Source organism: Neofelis nebulosa, chromosome 5 (genome assembly GCF_028018385.1).
Source record: "Neofelis nebulosa isolate mNeoNeb1 chromosome 5, mNeoNeb1.pri, whole genome shotgun sequence".
Taxonomy (NCBI): Eukaryota; Metazoa; Chordata; class Mammalia; order Carnivora; family Felidae; genus Neofelis; species Neofelis nebulosa.
In genome coordinates, this window is record NC_080786.1 from 43,993,244 (window position 1) to 44,016,307 (window position 23,064).

General features: G+C 37.7%; 1 protein-coding gene across 5 annotated transcripts in view; it reads right to left on the bottom strand.

Moving 5' to 3' along the window:
- Nucleotides 1-23,064, bottom strand: part of CP (ceruloplasmin) — a 72,241-nt gene that overhangs the window by 33,133 nt on the left and 16,044 nt on the right. For all 5 annotated transcript variants that reach the window (XM_058730163.1, XM_058730165.1, XM_058730162.1 and 2 more), the window contains exons 5-9: nt 19,519-19,773; nt 18,252-18,423; nt 14,925-15,064; nt 13,622-13,774; nt 11,916-12,127 (exon numbers count right to left, since the gene is read on the bottom strand). In XM_058730163.1, the coding sequence (XP_058586146.1) occupies nt 11,916-12,127; nt 13,622-13,774; nt 14,925-15,064; nt 18,252-18,423; nt 19,519-19,773 (932 nt within the window). The remainder of the gene's footprint in view (nt 1-11,915; nt 12,128-13,621; nt 13,775-14,924; nt 15,065-18,251; nt 18,424-19,518; nt 19,774-23,064) is intronic.

The following is a 23,064-nucleotide window of genomic DNA, read 5'->3' on the forward strand; positions in this document are numbered from 1 at the left end:
TTACAGGTCATGTTTTCTGGTCATGATGAAACAAAACTAAAAAATACTAATAAAAGGACAAAAAGTTAACAAAATTAAAAAGATGATATTTGATCCAAATTACTCTTAGATAAAAGAGGAAGAAAAAATGAATTACTAAATATTTAGTAAGCAATGTCCATGAGAACAAGGCATAATGTATGGAATATAAATAAATACGCAAACTGAAAGTCTGAAATGCTTTTTAAGTAAAACCAAATAAAAATAAATGTTTATGAATATCTGAAAATTTTAGAGAAATAAAATGGGGAAAGAAAATAGGAATTAATAAAGGCAAACGCAGAACTGTTTAATAAATTAGAGCACAAATTAAAATGGTTAAACCTAAAAATGTATTCTTTGAAAAGACTAATAAAACACACAAACCTCTGGCAAGTCTAATAAAAAAATTGGGAGACAACCCAAATATACCACATTAGTAATGAGAAAGGACTATAACCATATATATGGGGGAAGGAAAAAAGATCATTACGTACAATAAATGTGATAAGTTGATTTAGAACAAGGTAACTGAATGGACCAATATCCGTGGGTCAAATAAAAATGTGATTAAAACATAAACAAACAAAAAAACAAAAAAGAAAATCCTAACTACTTCTTTTTAAAAGCCACATACTCGAAAAAATTTTACAGGAAATTTCTTTCAAATCTAAGGATCAGGTAATTCCTATTTATTTAAACAGTTGCAAAATACTAAAAACATGGAAATATTCCCAATTTATTTAATTAAGATAGTATAAACATGATATAATAACTAAAAAAGCAAACAAAATGCAAAATATTGTCACTTATCATTTAGGAGAGAAATTGAAAATAAATTACTACCAATTTACTACAGAAATATACTGAAAAAAAATTTAAAAACCACAGTGCTCAATAATGTTTCTCCCAAGAAATGCAAGACTGGTTCAATATTAGGAAATCTTTAATGTAGTTGGTCAGGCTTATAGGTCAAAGGAGAAAAGATACATAATAATTTCAAAGAAATCTAAAAAAAATTTTAATAAAATTTGATATTTTGACCCTAGCTATTCCCTCTGCTTTCCCTCAGATCCTTGCAAGTCTATCTCCTTGAAATTTAGATCTCCTACCTCAAATATTACATCCACCTTATCTAAACTCAGATTCCTGTTCACTATCACATTACCCTAAATAGAAATTCCATGTTCATGGATAGGAAGACTCAACACTGCCAAGTTGCCAGTTCTTCCCAATTTGATCTATAGAGTCAATGCAATTCCAATAAAAATACCAAAAAATTATTTGTAGGTATCAACAAAGTGATTCTAAAGTTTATATGGAGAGGCAAAAGACCCAAAATAGCCAACACAATATTGAAGAATAAGACTGAAAGACTGACATTGTCCAACTTCAAAAATGTCTACAATACTATAGCAATCAAGACAGTGTGGCACTGGGGCACCTGGGTGGTTCAGTTGGTTAAGTGTCTAACTCTTGATTTTGGCTCAGGTCATGATCTCATGGTTCATGAGATCAAGCCTCAAATCAAGCCCCATGTTGAGCCTCACTTTATGCTATGCACTGACAGTGTAGATCTTGCTTGGGATTTCTCTCTCCTTCTCTCTCTTCCCCTCCCTGGCTTGCATATGCGCTCTCTCTCTCTCTCTCTCTCCCAAAACAAATAAATAAACATTTAAAAAAAAGACAGTGTGGCAATTGGCAAAAGAATAGAACAATAAATCAGACTAGAAGTAAACTCACAGTCAACTGATCTTTGACAAAAGAGCAAAGGCAATACAAACAAAGATAGTCTTTGGAACAAATGGTGATATAACAACTGGACATCTACATGCTACAAAATAAACTGAGACACAGATCTTATGCTCTTCACAAAAATGAACTCAAAATGGATCACAGACCTAAATATAAAAGGCAAAATCATAAAGCTCCTAGACAATAGCATGAGAGAAAATCTAGATGACCTTGGTTGTAACTTTTTAGATACAACACCAAAGGCACAATCTATAAAAGAAATAATTGATAAACTGGACTTCATTAAAATTATAATTTATGCTCTATAGAAGATAATTTCAATAAAATCAAGAAAACAAGCCACAGACTGGGAGATAATATTTGCAAAAGACACATCTGATAAAGAACTGTTATGAAAAATATCAAGGAACTTTTAAAACTTCAACATTAAGAAAACAAACAACCCAATTAACCAATAGGCAAAACACCTTAACAGACACCTCACCAAAGAAGATACACAGATGGAAAATAAGCATATGAAAAGATGCTCTACTTCACATATCATTAAGGAAATGCAAATTAAAACAACAATGGGGTATCACCACACACCTATCAGAATGACCAAAATCTGGAACATTGGCAACACCAAATACTGGCAAATATGTGAAACAACAGGAACTTCCATTCATTTCCACCAGGAATACAAAATGGGATAGCCATTTTGGAAGACATTTTGTGATCTCTTATAAAACTAAATACACTTTTACCATATGATCCAGCAACTAGGCTCTTTGATATTTACCCAAAGGGGCTGAAAACTTATGTCTACACAAAAACCTGCAAGTGAGTGTTTATGGCATCTTTGTGCAAAATTGCCAAAACTTGGAAGTAACCAAGATGTTCTTCAGTAGGTGAGTGGATAAATAATCTGTGGTACATCCACACAGTGGAATATTATTTAGCACTAAAAAGAAATGAGCTATTAAGCCATGAAAAGACTTGGAAGAAACTAAAATGTCTTTTACCAAGTGAAAGAGGTCAATCTGAAAAACCATATACTGTATGATTCCAACTAAATAACATTCTGGAAAAAGGTAAAACTATAAAGACATTAAAAAGAACAGTGGTTACCAGGGGTTGGGATTGGCATTAAGGGATAAATAGGTAGAACACATGGTTTTTAGGGCAGTGAAAATAGTCTACATGATATCATAATGGTGGATACTTGTCATTATCCATTTGTCTACACTCATGGAATGTAAACACCAAGAGTGAACCCTAAAGTAAACTATGGACTTTGGATGATAACAATGTGTCAGTGTAGGTTCATCAATTGTAACACATGCACCGCTCTGTTGGAAATGTTGGTATTGGAGGAGGGTGTGGGGGATGGGTAGGGAATATGTGGGAAATCTCTGCACTATTATTACTTTTTATTTTATTTTATTTTATTTTATTTTATTTTATTTTATTTGAGAGAGAGAGAGAGAGAGTGTGTGTGTGTGTGTGTGTGTGTGTGAGCAGGGAAGAGAGGCAGAGGGAGAGAGAGAGAAAATCTTAAGTAGGCTGGGATCACGACCTGTGCCAAAATCAAGAGTAAGACCCTCAACTGACTGAGCCAACAAGATGCCCTTCTGTACTTTATTTTTAATTTTGCTATTAACCTTAAAGTGTTCTAAAAATTGATTTTAAAAGCAAGATGGCAGAATAGCATGAATGTTCTTTTTGCGTCTCTCACCCCTGAAATGTAGCCAGATCAATACTAAACCATCCTGCACACCTAGAAAACTGATTTGAGGATTAACACAACAATCTGCACAACCAGAACCACAGAACTCAGCAGGTATGCAGTGCAGAGAGGTGAACTGGGGGAGAAAGAAGCTGCAGAGGGCAGGGAGCTGTTTTTGCTTGCAGAGAAAGGACAGATGGGGGGAGAATACAAGAAAAGCACCCCCCCTCCAAAAGCAGCTTGAGAGAAAGTGGAAATGTGAAAACATCTTCAGGGACTGAACTAAAAAGGGAGAAAGGAGATAGCAGAGGGTTTAAATTCCATTAAGACTATACACAAGGGGAGCACAGAGTCTGAACCTCTGAAGCTTGATACCTGGTGGATCTCTGGTGGGAAGGGCAAATCTCCAGAAGCAGAGAGTGAGGTCTTTGGGGTCCTCAGGCCACATGGGGGGGTGGGGGGAGAGGGTGGTTCCGTTGCTGGGAGGACATTTGGTAGAGACTGTGTGACCTCCTCACAGGCAAAGGGCTCAGAGGACCCCTGAGAACAACCACATTCACTGGTGTTGGAACAAGGATGTTAAGGGGGAAGCATGGCACCAGATATGTGTTATGATTTTCCATAATATCTGAAATACTGCTGCTACAAGATCGCAGAAACGTTTTCTGGGGTGGGCTGGTACCTAGCCACATGCAGTCTAGGCATCAGCAGCAGCAGCAGCAGCAGCAGCAGCAAGGTCTTGGGAACATTCCTGGGTGTGGGCAGGCATCCAGCCACTGCTCAGTGAGACCCTCCCCCAGAGGGTCTGAGTGGGTCAAAGCCACAGTCCCTCAGAAGTGAGGGGTTGGAAAAGACAGCCCCAAATGATATAAAACTTAGGAGGGAGTTGCTGCCTGGCAGCATAACGACTTGGTCACAAATAAGTGTAGAAGCAGGGAGTAGATGGAAGAAGCAGAAGACAAAGGAGGGGTGCTTGACTGCAAGTCAGTGAGAGCACAGAGTTCTGATACTAGAGACTGGGTACATGGGTGACACCATTTTCACTGCTCCTGCGCATGTGTATACACGCCTACACTAACCACAACAATCCACCCCAGTAGGCTAAGCAGCGCCATCTAGTGGAAAATGGAGCCATTACACTAAACCCCGCCCAACTGGGCCAACAGCTCTTTTGACAAACACAAGTCTCTCCACCTGCTTAGAGTATAAAGTGTTTCCTGGCTTGACTTCTATGTTCCCATAGAATGTAATTTACATCCCCCAGATGTAATTTCAATTGTATTTCATTCTGCTCACTGGTCCTTTTATTCAATAATTTTTTTCTTTTTCTTTTCTTTTCTTTTCTTATTCTTGAATACAGAAGGAAAAATTTTTTTATTTTCCATTGTTATTAAAATTTGTTTCAATTTTTTTCTACTATATTTTTTACTTTTTGTAAATTTTTAAAATTCAATTTACTTTCAACATTTCATTTTATTCTATTTTGTTGTATTCATTTTTCAAATTTTCAAATGTTTTCCTTTTTTTCTTCTTTCCTTTTTTCCCTCTAATCTATCAAGCTTCTTTCAACAACCAGATCAAAACACACATAGGATGTAGCATAATTTATTTGATTTGTGTTGTTTTTAATTTTTAATTTTAGTATGTTTAACTTTATTAATTTATTTTCTTCCTTCAAAAAGAGGAAATGAAGGAATTCACCCCAAAATAAACAACAGGAAGAAATGACAGCCAGGGACTTAACCAACACAGATACAAGAAAGATGTCTGAACCAGAATTTAGAATCATGATAATAAGAATACTAGCTGGGGTTGAAAATAGATTAGAGTCCCTTTCTGCAGAGATAAAAGAAGTAAAAGCTAGTCAGGATGAAATAAAAAATGCTATAACTGACCTGCAATCTCAAATGGATGCTACAGTGGCAAGAATTGATGAAGCAGGGCAGGGAATCAGTGATACAGGGGACAAACTTATGGAGAATAATGAGGCAGAAAAAAAGATGGAGACTAAGGCAAAAGAGCACAAAATAATAATTAGAGAACTCAGTGACTCATTAAAAAGAAATAACATCAGAATCAGAGGGGTACCAGAAGATGAAGAGAGACAAAAAGGGGTAGAAATTTCATGTGAGCAAATCATAGCAGAAAACTTTCCTAACCTGGGGAAAGACAAAGACATCAAAATCCAGGAAGCACAGAGGACTTCCCTAAGATACAACAAAAACGACCATCAGCAGGCATATCATAGTCACATTCACAAAAGACTCAGGCATGGAAAGAATGATGAAAGTAGCAAGGGAAAAAAAGTCCTTAACCTACAAGGGAAGGCAGATCAGGTTTGCAGCAGGACTATCCACAGAAACTTGGCAGGGCAGAAAGGAACGGTAGAATATATTCAATGTACTGAACCAGAAAAATATGCAGCCAAGAATTCTTTCTCCAGAAAGGCTGTCATTCCAAATAGGAGGAGAGATTAAAAGTTTCCCAGACAAATAAAACTTAAAGGAGTTCATGACCACTAAACTAGCCCTGCAAGAAATTATAAGGGGGACTCTCTGAGGGGACAAAAGACAAAACAAAACAAAAACAAAACAAAACAACCCCCCCCAAAAAAACCCCAAAAAAGCCTGAAGAGACCAAAAGCAACAAAGACTACAAAGGACCAGAGAACACCACCAGAAACTCCAACTCTACAAGAAACATAATGGCAATAAATTCATATCTTCAGTACTCACTCTAAATGTCAATGATCTAAATGCTCCAGTCAAAAGACATAGGGTAACAGAATGGACAAGAAAACAAGATCCATCTATATGCTGTTTACAAGAGACCCATTTTAGACCTAAAGTCACCTTCATATTGAAAATAAGGGGATGGAAAACCATCTATCATGCTAATGGTCGACAAAAGAAAGCTGGAGTAGCCATATTTTATCAGACAATCTAGACTTTAAAATAAAGACTGTAACAAGAGATGAAGAAGGGCATTATATCATAGTTAAGGGGTCTATCCACCAAGAAGACCTAACAATTGTAAACATTTATGCTCCAAATGTGGCACACCCAAATACATACATCAATTAATCACAAACATGAAGAAACTCACTGATAATAATACCATAATAGTAGAAGACTTCAACATCCCATGTACAACACTGAACAGACCATCTAAACAGAAAATCAACAAGGAAACAATGGCTTTGAATGACACACTGGACCAGATGGACTGAACAGATATATTCGGAACATTTCATCCTAAAGCAGCAGAATACACATTCTTCTCCAGTGCACATGGAACATTCTCCAGAATAGATCACATACTGGGACACAAATCAGCCTTCAACAGGTACAAAAAGATCAAGATCATACTGTGCATATTTTCAGACCACAATGCTATGAAACTCGAAATCAACCACAAGAAAAAATTTGGAAAGGTAACAAATAGTTGGAGACTAAGGAACATCCTACTAAAAAATGAATGGGCTAACCAAGAAGTTAATGAGGAACTAAAAAGTACATGGAAGCCAATGAAAATGATAACACCACAGCCCAAACCTCTGAGGTGCAGCAAAGGCGGTCATAAGAGGGAAGTATTTAGCAACCCAGGGCTTCCTAAAGAAGGAAGAAAGGTCTCAGATATACAACCTAACCTTACACCTTAAAGAGCTGGAAAAAGAACAGAAAATAAAGCCCTAAACAAGAAGAAGGCAAGAAATAATAAAGATTAGAGCCGAAATCAATGCCATTGAAACCAAAAATACAGAACAGATCAATGAAATCAGGAGCTGGTTATTTGAAAGAATTAACAAAATTGACAAACTCCTACCCAGTTTGATCAAAAAGAAAAAGGAAAGGACCCAAATAAATAAAATCAAGAATGAGAGAGGAGAGATCACAACCAACACTGTAGAAATACATACAATAATAACAGAATATTATGAGCAATTATATGCCAATAAAATGGGCAATCTGGAATAAATGAACAAATTCCTAGAAACATATAAACTTCCAAAACTGAAACAGGAAAAAATAGAAAATTTGAACAAACCCATAACCAGGAAAGAAATTTAATTAGTAATCAAAAATCTCACAAAAAACAAGAGTCCAGGGCCAGATGGCTTTCCAGGGGAATTCCAGCAAGCATTTATTTTTTTATTTATTTATTTAAAAAAAATTTTTTTTAACATTTATTTATTTTTGAGACAGAGAGAGACAGAGCATGAGCAGGGGAGGAGCAGAGAGAGAGGGAGACACAGAATCTGAAACAGGCTCCAGGCTCTGAGCGGTCAGCACAGAGCCCGACGCGGGGCTAGAACTCACAGACCGCGAGATCATGACCTGAGCCGAAGTCGGACGCTTAACCGACCGAGCCACCCAGGCGCCCCTCCAGCAAGCATTTAAAGAAGACTTAACACCTATTCTTTTGAAGCTGTTCCAAAAAACAGAAATGGAAGGAAAACTTCCAAAGTCTTTCTATGAAGCCAGCATTACCTTGATTGCAAAACCAGACAAAGACCCCACTAAAAAGGAGAACTACATGTCACAAAAACAGACACTCAGATCAATGGAACAGCATAGAGAACCCAGAAAAGGATCCACAAACATATGGCTAACTAATCTTTGACAAAGCAGGAAAGAATATCTAATGGAATAAAGACAGTCTCTTTAGCAAATGGTGTTGGGAAAACTGGACAACGACATGCAGAAAAATAAACCTGGACCACTTTCTTACACCAGACACAAAAATAAACTCAAAATAGATGAAAGACCTAAAGGTAAGACAGGAAGCCATCAAAATCCTCAAAGAGAAAGCAAGCAAACACCTCTCTGATCTTAGCTGCAGCCACTTCTTACTCAGCATGTCTCCAGAGGCAAGGGAAACAAAAGCAAAATGAACTACTGGGACCTCATCAAAATAAAAAGTTTCTGCACAGCAAAGGAAACAATCAGCAAAACTAAAAGGCAACCGACGGAATGGGAGAAGATATGTGCAAATGACATATCAGAAAACAGGTTAGTATCTAAAATCTGTAAAGAACTTCTCAAACTCAACACCCAAAAACAAATAATCCAGTGAAGAAATGGGCAAAAGATATGAATAGACACTTCTCCCAAGAAGATATCCAGATGGCTACCAGACCCATGAAAAAATGTTCAACATCACTCTTCATCAGGGAAATACAAATCAAAACCACACTATCACCTCACACCTAATGTCAGAACGGCTAACATTAACAGCTCAGGCAACAACAGATGTTGGTGAGGATGCAGAGAAAGAGGATCTCTTTTGCCCTGCTGGTGGGAATGAAAACTGGGGCAGCCACTCTGGAAAACAGTATGGATGTTCCTCAAAAAATTAAAACTAGAACTACCCTACGACCCAGCAATTGCACTACTAGGTATTTAACTAAGGGATACAGGTATGCTGTTTTGAAAGGGCACATGCACCCCAATGTTTATGGCAGCACTATCAACAATAGCTAAAGTATGGAAAGAACCCAAATGTCCATCAATGTATATGTATGTATATGTATATATATGTGTGTGTATAGATAGATAGATAGATAGATACAGTGGAGTATTACTCGGCAATGAAAAAGAATGAAATCTTGCCATTTGCAACTATGTGGATAGAACTAGAGGGTATTATGCTAAGCAAAATTAGTCAGAGAAAAACAAATATCATATGACTTCACTCATATGAGGACTTTAAGACACAGAACAGATGAACACAAGGGAAGGCAAGCAAAAATAATATAAAAACATGGAGGGGGACAAAACATAAAAGACTCTTAAATACAGAGAACAGAGCATTACTGGAAGGGTTGTGGAAGGTGGGATAGGCTAAATGGGTAAGGGAAATTAAGGAATCTAGTCCTGAAATCATTGTTGCACTATATGCTAACTAACTTGGATGTAAATTACACAATAAATAAATTTTAAAAAAAGAAAAAAATGTTCTAAAAGATCAAGCTGACAAAAGAATAATGGAAAACAAATGGTTTCCATTATGGTTTATTAACCATAAGGTAAAAACCATAAAGCTAAAACCATAAAGCTAAAAAATAAGAGGAAAGGGAATAGATGAGAGGGGAGAAAGGATAGGCTAGACTTTGTTGAATATGCATCTTTTTGTAGATCTGATGTTGGAACCAGGTGAATATGTTACATAATTATAAAATAATACTGTGATTATTATTCCTAAAAGACAATTCCTAAAAGAAATAGAAGTAAAATAAATTAAATAAACCTGTTTATCTGGTGGGTGGCAAAACTATGCAGAGAAGAACTATTTCAAGCAACTTTAACTCTGTCATTTGACTGAACATTTCCAGTGGGATCTATTCGAAGGACAAAAAAGGGCAGCATATAAATCTTAAATTGTTTTCAGTAATTATATTGTTGGTTCTGGTATTGTAACTGTGATTCTGAGGCTGTGGTAGGTATATTGTGCGAAGAATTGAGTGAATATTTATCTTGGTATCATTGAGAACTAAGATTTTTCGGTGCAGCTAAAGGGAGATACACATGTAAGATTAATAAGGTTAAGTGAAAAAAAAAAAACACACACAAAAAGAATCTTTAGACCTGAATTTGAATAAAAAGTATTAGTATAAACTCATGATGAATTTTATCTTAAACTTTCCCCCCAGTTCTGCCCATTGAAAAGGCCTTTAGAAACAATGATTAGGCCAATGGAAATTAGCACCCATAAGTGTTCAGATTATGGTTCAAAAAATAATTTCTTACCCAAAGAACTTAGGGCTTTTTGGGAGAAATGGCTGATCACAGGTCTGGCTCAGAAAATGTGCAATATGAACCTTAAATAGCCTTTTATGCTAGAAATCAAGGAAGCTGCAAAGACTATGAAGTTCATGTAAAAATCAAGGAGTCAACCTGAACAAATCCCCTCAGGGGCAAAAAATAGGATACTTTGGGCATCAGTAGGGATAATGGCAATGAATTCAAACACACCAAATATACTTAAATATGTGAGTTCACAATAGTACTCAAAAAGAAAAGAGGGGCACCTGGGGTGGCTCAGTCGTTTAAGTGTCTGACTTCAGCTCAGGTCATGATGTCGTGGTTCATGAGTTCTAGCCCTGCATCAGGCTCTATGCTGACCACTCAGGCCTGGAGCCTGCTTCAGATTCTGTGTCTACCTCTCTCTGTGCCCCTCCCCTGCTCATGCTCGCTCACTCTCTCTCTCTCTCTCTCTCTCTCTCTCAAATAAATAAGCATCAAAAACATTTTTAAAAAAAAAAAAAGAAAAGGAATTATGAAGACTCTTTGAAGTATGCTAGTGGAGAACTATTACTTTGAAAACTTGTAAATAAAGGGAAAGAATCAAACATTGGTCATTCCTTGCTTATATGATATGAACCTCAGGCTAACCAAACAATCCATTAAGGGAAGTTCCCACTTATGGAGGTATACCGGCTAATAAATAAAGAAGAATGATGGGTGGGTGGCACCCACCATAGAATAGTAAAATAGAATTTTACTATTGCGCAACCCCTGTTGGCTTATGAATCTAGGAAATGGTTGTCAGTGGCTGACAATATTCCCAACTGAGAGACAATTATATATTATATACCCCCTGATGGAAGTACACAGTACCACACTTGAAGTTGTATTGAAAAAAAAAATCTAACCTGAATCTGATCAAGCCTGTTGACCTAGCCACTGATTTATAGGAAATTGAGAGAAAGAGAAACAAACATGCTACAGGAATGCAATCAGTAAAATCTAGGCATGAGAAACTGCCATAAGATAAATACCCTTGCAACAGAAAAAATGCAAGGAAATAATCTTGAGAAACATAACAACTGATTGCAATGTGCGTAATTATTTGGGTACTGATTCAGACAACAAAATTGAAATAATTAAGAGGCACCTGGGGAAATATGAATACATTGATTGGAAATTTGATAAAATTTGATAAAAAATTGATAATACTAAGAGATTATTACGATGATGTTTTTAAGGTATGACAATTATATTGAAGGCATTTTTAAGAGGGTACTTATCTTTTAAAGGTTCATAGTAAAATAGTTGAGAGATAGAAATATACCTCCATCATATTTTTATTTCCTGGTCAAATGGCCATTTCCTTCTTTCTAAAAAATGTTTTAAGCAATATTTTCTTCAGTGAATGTTGAGTGACCTGTTACCATTTTTTAAATTTGTGTGTTGAAGTCTAAATATATCATAAAAGACCTTGGATTCCAAAGAAAGTTTGTTTCCAGCTCTTCTTGAAATAATCACGTTAGCCAGAGAAACTGCGCATAGTACAGCTCTCATGAGCCTGAGAAAAATTTAAACTGAACATCATATGTAAAATCCTTACTGCCTCAAAACTCAGAATTTTCCCTTTAATAATGATAGTTCAAAGGGATTGGGAAATCATTTTTATTTTCCCTGATTGGACTTACCTGTCTCCCATTTTCATGTAAACTTCCTTTCCTGCATATTTTCATTGGCCCAATAAGCCCAGTGAATATATCTTTAGTGGGATCCACAGCAGAGTAATACATCTTAGATAGACAGACAGGGTCTTTGTAAGTGGGTCCCACTTCTTTGGGCACAGTCCATTCATAGGTAAATGTTTGTTGAGGTGCCACATGGGAGGCTGAAGGAGGCACACCTGTGAGAAGTGTCAAAATGGAGAGGTTAAATATGCTTTCTAATGTGGCCATTTGAGCCACAAAGTAGACTGGGTTTAGACTAAGACAACCCACTTCTCAGTTCCTTATTATGAATTAGAATGAAATCCTCCTTGAATGGAGTCCCACTTGTGCTCCTGTGCCAGGTCACGGATGGGTGTGATTTCCTTCAGGAAGCCTCCTCTTAACCAGTCTGCGATTGGTGCCTCTATGGTCTGAATGTTTGTGTCCTCCCAGAATTCACATATTGCAACCCTAACACCCATGTGATAGTGTTAGAAGGTGGTACCTTTGGAGGGTGATCAAGGTAATCCTAAATGGGATTAGTGCCCTTATAATAGAGATCCCACATAGCTCCCTGATCCCTGCCACCTTGTGAAAATACAATGAGAAGTCTGAGATCCAGAAAAGGGTCTTCATCCAACCATGCTGGCTCCCTGATCTTGGATTTTCAGCATCCCGAAATGTGAAAGATAAATTTCTGTTGTTTATAAGCCATTCAGTCTGTGGTATTTAGTTATAGCAGCCTGAAGAGACTAGGAGAGCCCCTGAGAATGTCCCCAGCACATTTAATGTTAGATTGTGTGTATTTCCCTGCCCCCAACCCAGCACCCAAAGGAACTTAACCTTCCTGAAAGGCAAGCATTGTCTCTATATTTCTATTGGCTAGAACAACACCTGAAAATAGGAGGTAATCCATACATTTTCTATTGAATGATACTGAACTGAAAATAATTTCAGAACTGAAAGGAAACTGCAGATGATCCGGTTCAAATCTCCTGATTGTATACTTGGGGAAAGTGAGGCCAGAAAGACTTAATAACTTGCCCACAGTCATACTGCAAGTGGTGACAAAGGCACTAGTCTTCTTCAGCCAGCCCTGACATATACAAATACCAAAATATGTGCATAAAATGGAATAGTTTGTGTTATTAAAATGATATCAACATGCTTATGATGCTAAAGAAACAAGTTCAGTACAAAATTACAATGATAAGTATATTTATATAACTGTGATCTCAACCACATTTAAAATATATAGGTACCCAGATAAAAGAGTAGAGGAACTATACAAGAATATAATACGGTTGTCTGTAGAACTATAGATAATATTGTTGGCTACACCTTTTTATATTTTTCAAATATTCAAGTATTCATCTAATCTTATAATTGCAAGAACATTTTCAAATTTAAAAATCACCCAAGGAGTACTCCAGAAATGTATAACTGATGTAATCCTAATTAGTTACTAACAGCACTGTTAAAAATCATCCAATTAAGACAGAACAAAATTCCATACGCCAATTGGAAATGGAAGGAGACGAGGTTAACTTGCTTCCTGCCATGATGCCTAAAAATGATATATGAGCAGTTTCCTTGGAAGATCCTGCCTTCAGTTTTTGCAGGACAGTTTTCCCTGGTGACCAGCACAGTGGGTTATTAAATATTATTTGGTTACAGAATGTTGTACTCACTTCCACTTGAAGGGTTGTGATGTGAGGCATAGTAGGAGCCCTCGTTGTCCTTACTGACTCTCACCCCAATGGCCTCAATACTGAGGGGATATGTTCCTTTGTTATGGAAAGTGACTCTGATGGTGTCTCCCACCTCTGCCCAAATGACAGGACCTAGGGACAAAGAGAACATTATTACCCTCCCTTGGTATATAACATACAGAGTACATAAGACAGTTGTTCTTTGGCTTATCCTCTGGCAGAAACCACTGGAAGCAACATTTTATTTGTGGGAAATGGAAAACCTAGTTTTTTAAAACTCCATTGTCAATTTGACATGGCGAGGCTCAAAAGAGATGAGAAGGGCTTTTTGATTCGACTTTAGGTTAAGAAAATTTATTATTGTTTTTATCCAAGTCAGTTCACCGGCTTTATACATCTACAAGAAACTATTCAGTGTGTAGATACTCTTTTCATCTTCGTCTTCGGTTGGCCAGATGGGTGACATTTGTCCCAAGAGTCAGGGGTGTTCTATAAACCTTGATCACCCTAAGAGGGTAAGTTAAATTGTCTTGGATGTGAAGAGTAACACTTTTGTGGATTTTTCTTCACCAAAATTAATATTATTACCAAATATAGAATAAAAACATAGATACATAGTGCATATTTTATGTAATATATAAGATGATATTGAGAGCTTCCCATGTGCTTTTCTGAGTTTTTATGTGTATTAACTCCTTTAATCTTTACAACACTTTTATGAGGTAAGGACTGTTATCATTATTATTGTTTCCATTTTACAGAAAGAAGGCAGAGCAAGCTGAGTACTTTCAAAGGTCACATGGTTAATAGGTGAGGCGTGAGGATAGTCTGAATCTAGACTTTGTGTGCTCACCCATTATATTCTGCCTGAAAGCCTGAGCAAGAACAGGTCTCTGGGCTGTGGACAAGGCTCTATGACAGAGGCAGCCTCTTTCATTAATAGCCTGGATTTTATTTCTAAGGAAGTGTACCTTCAGCTAAGAACAGAGGCTAACAGCTTTGTTGTCAATTTAAACCAAGTCATAAATACACAATTCTCCTTACCTCTTGAAGAAAAAAAAATCATTATTTGAAGCTAGCATACTTTTTAATGATGAAGATTTACTATTGGTAATTTACATTGGAAAATTAATTAGCTGCTACATTTAATAGTTGAATGACCTTCCACAACTCTAGTTTATACATAGAAATCATACTGCAGTTCTTGAAGCTTCTATTCTTTCTGAGGTTGGGTAGCCCAGGAGAAGAGTATAATAGTCATCGATACTCTGCATGGACTCACCCAGGATGCCAAGATGTTCCTCTTCAGGGCCCCTCTTCTTTTGATTTGTGAAGGAGGCATCTGTGTACTCACGATAAACCAGTTTTTTATAAGATCCTCCAATTCTTGTAGGACCTTGTTCAAAAAATACCTCTGAAGCACTGCCAAGAGAAAAAGGGTTGAACAGTGGAGTTGAAAACAAAACAGAAAGCAGGCATTCATATAGGATACTAACTGAAGAGAAAAATGATGACCAGTGCTCAGAGGTAATTATTATTCATTATTTATCAAATATCTAAAAAGAAGCAGATGGTACTAGGCACTTCACAGAAGGACGTTCAACTAAAGAGTGGAGAATCATGGTGTAGAGGTTTCACTTTTTCAAGTGAAGTGAAACAATTTTAAGATGGCTCGCATCAACCCCTGATAGTTGTTAGCTATTCTACGATAGTATCTTTTTAACAAATTATAAAAGGTTTAAAAATACAATAGCTAGTTTATTGCATATGAGCACCTGCCAGGTACTTAGGAGCTTTCATTTATTATTTGAAACTCCCATAATAAGGCGGCAAAGTTGGCATTATTCTCCCCAGTTTACAAATGGAGAAATTATATCTCAGAGAGGTGTTTGACTTGCCAAAGTCATCCCATTCATCTCTTCTTCCATTTAATAAATGTAGAGGACACATGCTTTTGGCCAGGAACCTTGGTATGTGCTGATGGTGTAACCATAAGTAAGCTGGACCCATCCCTGTCCACATGGACTTGACAGAGAAGACAGACTGTGAGCCAATCAATGTAATAACATTGATATTAATATCAATATTATTAATTGCATGTACAATTAACATGCAATAAGCACAGGGTGTTATGCAGCAGTTTTCCTGGGGTTGGGGGAAGTGGTAGGAAGAGGCTCCAAAGGCTTTCCAAAGAAAATGATTTTTAAAAACTATCTAGAAGAGAAGTAGAGTTAAAAAGATGAAGTATAGGGGCACCTGGGTGGCTCAGTCTGTTAAGCAACTGACTTGGCTCAGGTCAGGATCTCGCAGTTCAGTTCGAGCCCTGCTGTGCTGACAGCTCAGAGCCTGGAGCCTGCTTCAGATTCTGTGTCTCCCTCTCTCTCTGCGCCCCCCTTCTCTCTCTCTCTTTCTCAAAAATAATAAATAAACATTTGAAAAAAAGATGAAGTATAGGTGGTGGGGGGAGAATGAGGTGGGTGTTTACAAAGAGGAAATAGCCTATGGGAAGACTCAGAGGAAAGAGTGAATATGTCATGTTTTACAAAATATGGCAGGAGCACAGTGTGCAGGGCAGGGCAAAAGAGAGAGAATGGGAGAGAAGAGAGAGAATGAGGCTTGGAAAGATGGGGGGTGGACAGCAGGACCTTGCTAAAATTTCAGTACTCCATCCCAGAGCAGTGGGAAAGCTTTGAAATATGTAAACATTTAGGATTAGTGTTTTAAAAGGATCCCTCAGGTGAGGAAAAAATAGACACTTTTTGGAGATGTTTAGGATATAGTGAGATAGTACTTGATGAGGAGAGAAGGAGGGAGTGGGAAGTGTGGAGTCAATGACGGTACTCAGGTTTGGGGCTTCACTGATGGATGGATAATGATAGTATTCACAGAGAGGAGGAAATTCAGGTATATGGAGAAAACAATGGTTCAGATGTGGACATGCTGATTTGGAGGAACCTCATCTAAGCAGGGTGTTTTTAAGCAATTAAAAATGCAAATCTGCAATTTACAAGAGCCTTCTGGGCTGGTGATACAGCTTTGGAGTCATTGCCTCTGGATGTCAGTGTAGATTGGGACTTAAATTTCTGCTTCAGGAATCAGAGACCTGGGTAGAGCCAGGCCCAGCTATTGACCTGTCATGCATCATTGAGTAAGTTACTTAACCTTTCCAAGTAGATAGGTGGCAAAGAAGGCATCTCTTAGGAGGTGATATTTGAGCAGAGACTTGAAACAGGGATGTGGCATAATTTCATCAACACTTTTAAAAGATCACTTTGGGTGCTTTATGGTTAATGGACAGTAGGAAAGGAAGACTGAGCAGGGAAGAATGGCTGGGAGGCTGTGGAACTCACTAGACATATACAGGAGTAGCTGCTGTACCCCAGGGGACGCTATTAAGAAAGTGAAAAGAAAACCTAATGAATGGGAGAAAACATTTGCAAACAATGTATCTGATAAGAGATTAATATCCAGAATATATAAAGAAGTCATATACTTTAACAACCACCACCACCAACAAAAACAAAGAACCCAACTCAACAAGAGGAAAAGGACTTGAACAGACTTCTCCAAACACCAACAAGAACATGAAAAGATACTCAACATCACTAGTCATCAGGACAATGCAAATCAAAATCACAATAAGATAGAGCTCCACACCCAAGAAGATGTCTATTATTTTACAAATGGAAAATAAATATTGGTAAGTAGGTAGAGAAATTGGAACCCTTGCACATTACTGGTAAGAATGTAAAATGGAACAGCCACTGTGGAAAACAGTACGGCTCTTCCTCAAAAAATTAAAAATAGGATTGTCATAGGATTGAGCAATTCCATTCCTAAGTATGTACACAAAACAACTGAAAGCAGGGATGTAAACAATACTTGTACTTTCAACATTAATAGTTGCATTATTCACAATAGCCAAAAAGTAGAAGCAACCCAAATGTTCATCAACAGATTGATGGATAAATAAAATGTGGTATATGCATACAGTGGAATATTATTCAGTCTTAAAGAGGAATGAGATTCTCATAGATGTTACAACATGGATGAGCCTTAAAAACATGCTAAGTGGAATAAGCCAGACAAAAAGGGACAAATATTGTTATTCCACTTGTAGTAAGTGCCTAGAAGAGGCAAATTCATGGAGACAGAAAGTAGAAGTTATCAGGGATTAGAGAGCTACTGTTTAATGGATACAGACTTTCTATTTAGAACAATGAGAGTTCTGGAAACAGATAGTGTTGATTGTACAACCTTGTGAATGTACTTAATGCTGCTGGATTGCACAATGTTGTGTTTTCATGAAGGAAAAGTAAATAAATTAATTAGTCTAATTATGTTCAGTATTTTCTGAGGATTTTGTCGACTATCTGATAACTTTTTTATATCCATTTTTTCGTGGACTCAAAAGTCATATTTCTCAAACTTGGACTCATACCAAACACCTTAGTAAATATTTAGCAGTCTATTTACTCAGTTTCAGGTACCAATTAAAATGTTAATTGCTGAATCAGTTTTTTATGCTTTCTTCCTTCCTTCCTTTCTTTCTTTTCTTTCTTTTCTTAGGGAGGCATACTTTGAAATAATAGCCCTTCTTCTGAATTACCTTCCAGGTGCTGTTAAATTTTCTTGGGTGAAGGTGTCTATTCCAGAGGGTGCGTAGTTCCAGATGATTTCCTCAGCAGCGATGTAGTAATGCCTGACATTTTTCCCAAGGATACTGTCCTCTGGTGAAGGCTTGTTACAGTCTTGTACCTGGAAAAAGGCCTGCAGACCAGCTGAAAATCACATGGAAGGAGACATTGGTTAATGGAGCCAATGTTTCTCCCTCCTATTGCCTTGTAAACACCGCTGATGAAATGACAGATGGAAACTGAAGAAATAGACAGCTAGAAACAATATAAAAATGATAGTAAACAGTTGTAAATAAATTACTGATGGAAAATCTGAGCAGTAAAACTTCTCCTTATGGCACAGAGAAGAGATATTAAGCACTAGTATTTTTCAAAAAATATTGTACCAATCTTTGTGGGGTTTCACTTGGGATGTCTTTCGATGAGAAAAAAAAAGGACACATTAAAAGACAAGTAATAAAGAGAGACTTTGCCATATTTTAAGGGACGGGGTGGAGTGGAGGAGGAGGAATAGAATGAGCATATATTATTACTGTTCTTGGACAAAACAAAATGGTTATGTACCTGCTGTGCTGGGTCTTCGGAGACCAAGGTGACATTTAATAGTGAGATTATATTTGAAGGTCAGAGTAACATGCCAAAAGACCCAGATTAAAGCTAGTTTCTTCAGGAGATCAATATTACAAACTAGTATTTTTCAAGAACAAGGAATGTTCTTATGTTGAAGAGATGAAGGAGGTATTTAGCAAGTTGAACCAAGGAGTAGCTGGACTCAAAGAACAAAGTTGGTTGTGTTTGATAAAACCAAATTAAAACAAACAAACAAACTACTTTTCAGCACAGTATATAAATCTTCTGGTGTTTACAATATTGTGTATTTTACAAAGTGAAGAAGTTGTATATACTTCTCAGTGTGTACCTATACTTTTAGGACAAAAGAGTAATTCAGGGCCAGTTATGCTTTTTCTCAAATTAATATATTTTCATATTTCATTACTTTGTAAAATTCTAGTCTTTCAGTTTTTTTTTATTATATTATGATGCATACCATCATAGGAATAAAATTAAGTTACCAGTTCAAAGCTCAGATTATTCTAAAGATATTTAACTTTTAGATTCTTTTTTAAAAAATTTTATTTACTTTTAGATTCTGATTCCCAGTTATCACCCCATTAGTAGTGTAACAGATACATGACTCTTTTTTTGGCCGAAAGCTCATTTCAGATAAAGATGCCTTACCTTTCAGGTGGTTTAGATTCTGACAGCTAAGCATCCATTCTCCAGGACTCTGGGCCACCATAAAAGCTTCAAAGAGGGTAGCAGGAAAGAGATTGACTGTATCAATACGGTAGTCCTTATTAGTCAACACTTGGCCGTGGAAGAAAGCTGAGTGCACATCAATTTCATTACCCATGCCAAAAAGATACCATTTTACTTTGTCTTCTGCACACATGGAGAGTCCTGGGAGACTTCCAAAAGTATATCCATTCACAGCTGTAAGTCAAGATTGTGATTAAAAACATTGGTGCCTGGGATGGTAATAGTCATCTCTTTAGAAATAGATATCAATTTGGACTGGAAAATACCTGGCACATGTACTGCTATTCCTTCCTCCGTACCTACATCAGACATTGCTAATCAATCATAGCACTCTTATTTTGGACCTGAATTCAGTCTCAGAATTTTTGTCAACACATTAGCAGATGAACACAACAATGAAGATGAAACCTATTTTTTCTCTGTTATAAGCTATACACATTAGCTGTGTATTAGTATGTATATATGGGTATTTGTAAATATAATGAATGCATATATATGTGCATATATACAAAATGTACACACATAGAGTAAATTTTAGAAAGACTGAATGTTATTTCATAATCAATCACATATCATGTTGATAGTGGTAATATTAATTTCGATTTTTTCTTTTTGCATGTTAGGACTTTGCTGATTCTCTACAGTGAACATGAATTCCTTGTGTCATAAGAACACAAGGAAAGCTTTTTTTTTTTTTTTTTTTTTTTTAGAGATTATAAGTCAAAATTGGAAGAGATGTGACGGCAAAAAGAAGAAATCCAGGGGAAGGATAGTAAGGACCAGTACAGGAGCCACAAAGACCTAAAAATTCGAAGGCAGAATGGCCCAAGACCCTTTAAAGAAACCTAGGGGGACTTTAATACTCCACTTACAACAGTGGATAGATCATCCAGACACAGCATCAATAAAGAAACAAGGGCTCTGGATGATACATTGGATCAGATGGACTTGACAGATATATTTAGAACTCTGCATCCCAAAGCAAAAGAATATACTTTCTTCTCAAGTGCACATGGAACATTCTCCAAGATAGATCACATACTGGGTCACAAAACAGCCCTTCATAAGTATACAAGAATTGAGATCATACCATGCACACTTTCAGACCACAATGCTATGAAGCTTGAAATCAACCACAGGAAAAAGTCTGGAAAACCTCCAAAAGCATGGAGGTTAAAGAACATCCTACTAAAGAATGAGTGGGTCAACCAGGCAATTAGAGAAGAAATTTAAAAAATATATGGAAACAAATGAAAATGAAAATACAACAACCCAAATGCTTTGGGATGCAGCAAAGACAGTCCTGAGAGGAAAATACATTGCAATCCAGGCCTATCTCAAGAAACAAGAAAAATCTCAAATACAAAATCTAACAGCACACCTAAAGGAAATAGAAGCAGAGCAGCAAAGACACCCCAAACCCAGCAGAATAAGAGAAATAATAAATATCAGAGCAGAAACAAACAATATAGAATCTAAAAAAACAGTAGAGAAGCTCAATGAAGCCAAGAGTTGGTTTTTCGAAAAAATAAACAAAATTGATAAACCTCTAGCCAGGCTTCTCAAAAAGAGAAGGGGGAGGACCCAAATAGATAAAATCATGAATGAAAATGGAATTATTACAGCCAATCCCTCAGAAATACAAGCAATTACCAGGGAATGCTATGAAAAATTATATGCCAAAATGTTGGGAAGATGGCGGTGTAGGAGGATGCTAGGCTCACGGCGTCCTGCGGATCACTTAGATTCCACCCACACCTGCCTAAATAACCCAGAAAACTGCCAGAAGACTAGTAGAATGGATTTTCCAGAGCCAAGCATAGATGAGAGGCCCACGGAAGAGAGTAGGAAAGGTGGAGAGGCGGTGTGTGCTACACAGACTGCTGGGAGGGAGCCGGGGTGGAGGGGCAGCCCGCCGGCAAAGCAGAGCCCCCGAGTCTTGCTTGCAAAAGCAGAGGGGCCAGACGGAGTGTGTTCTGACAGCAAGCGGGACTTAACATCTGGAAGGTTATAAGTTAACAGCTCTGCTCAGAGAGCGGGAGGGCTGGAGGACAACAGGAGGGTGAGTTGTTGAGCCCCGGACGACAGAGCTCAGCTTGGCGGGGAACAAAGGCGCTCACCAGTGCCATCTCCCTCGCCCATCCCCCAGCCAAAATCCCAAAGGGAACCAGTTCCTGTCAGGGAACTTGCTTGCACCGCGCAAACACCCAACGCTGTGCTTCTGTGGATCCATCCCTCCGAAAGGTCTGACTCTCTCCTGGTGCCGCAGGGCCCCTCCCGAAGCAGATCACCAAAGGAAAAGCTAGCTGAGCCTACGCCTCCCGCCCCTGTGCATGCTGCCAATTCACACCAGCTAATACGCCAAATCCCCAGCACCACAAGCCTAGCTGTGTGCAAGCAGCCCAGACAGGGGCCACGCCACCCCACAGTGAATCCCGCCCTTAGGAGAGGGGAAGAGAAGGTACACACCAGTCTGACCATGGCCCCAGCAATGGGCTGGGGGCAGACATCAGGTCTGACTGCGGCCCCGCCCACCAATGCAAGTTATTCAAGACAGCACAGGGGAAGTGCCTTGCAGTTCCCCACCACTCCAGGGACTATCCAAAATGACAAAATGGAAGAATTCCCCTCAAAAGAAACTCCAGGAAATAGCGACAGCTAACAAACTGATCAAAAATGATTTAAACAATATAACAGAAAGTGAATTTAAAATAATAGTCATAAAATTAACTGCTGGGCTTGAAAACAGTATAGAGGACAGCAGAGAATCTATTGCTACAGAAATCAAGGGACTAAGGAACAGCCAGGAGGAGATAAAAAATGCTATTAAAGAGTTGCAAAATAAAATGGAGACTAGCACAGCTTGGATTGAAGAGGCAGAGGAGAGAATAGGTGAACTAGAAGATAAAATTATGGAAAAAGAAGAAGCTGAGAAAAAGAGAGACAAAAAAATCCAGGTGTATGAGGGGAAAATTAGAGAACTAAGTGATGCACTAAAGAGAAATAATCTACGTATAATTGGTATTCCAGAGGAGGAAGAGAGAGGGAAAGGTGCTGAAGGTGTACTTGAAGAAATCATAGCTGAGAACTTTCCTGATCTGGGGAAGGAAAAAGGCATTGAAATCCAAGAGGCACATTGAACTCCCTTCAGACGTAACTTGAATCGATCTTCTGCACGACATATCATAGTGAAACTGGCAAAATACAACGATAAAGAGAAAATTCTGAAAGCAGCTAGGGATAAATGTGCTCTAACATATAAAGGGAGACTGATAAGACTCGTGACGGATCTCACTACTGAAACTTGGCAGGCCAGAAAGGAATGGCAGGAAGTCTTCAATGTAATGAACAGAAAAAAATATGCAGCCAAGAATCCTTTATCCAGCAAATCTGTCATTTAGAATAGAAGGAGAGATAAAGGTCTTCCCAAACGAAAACTGAAGGAATTCATCACCACTAAACCAG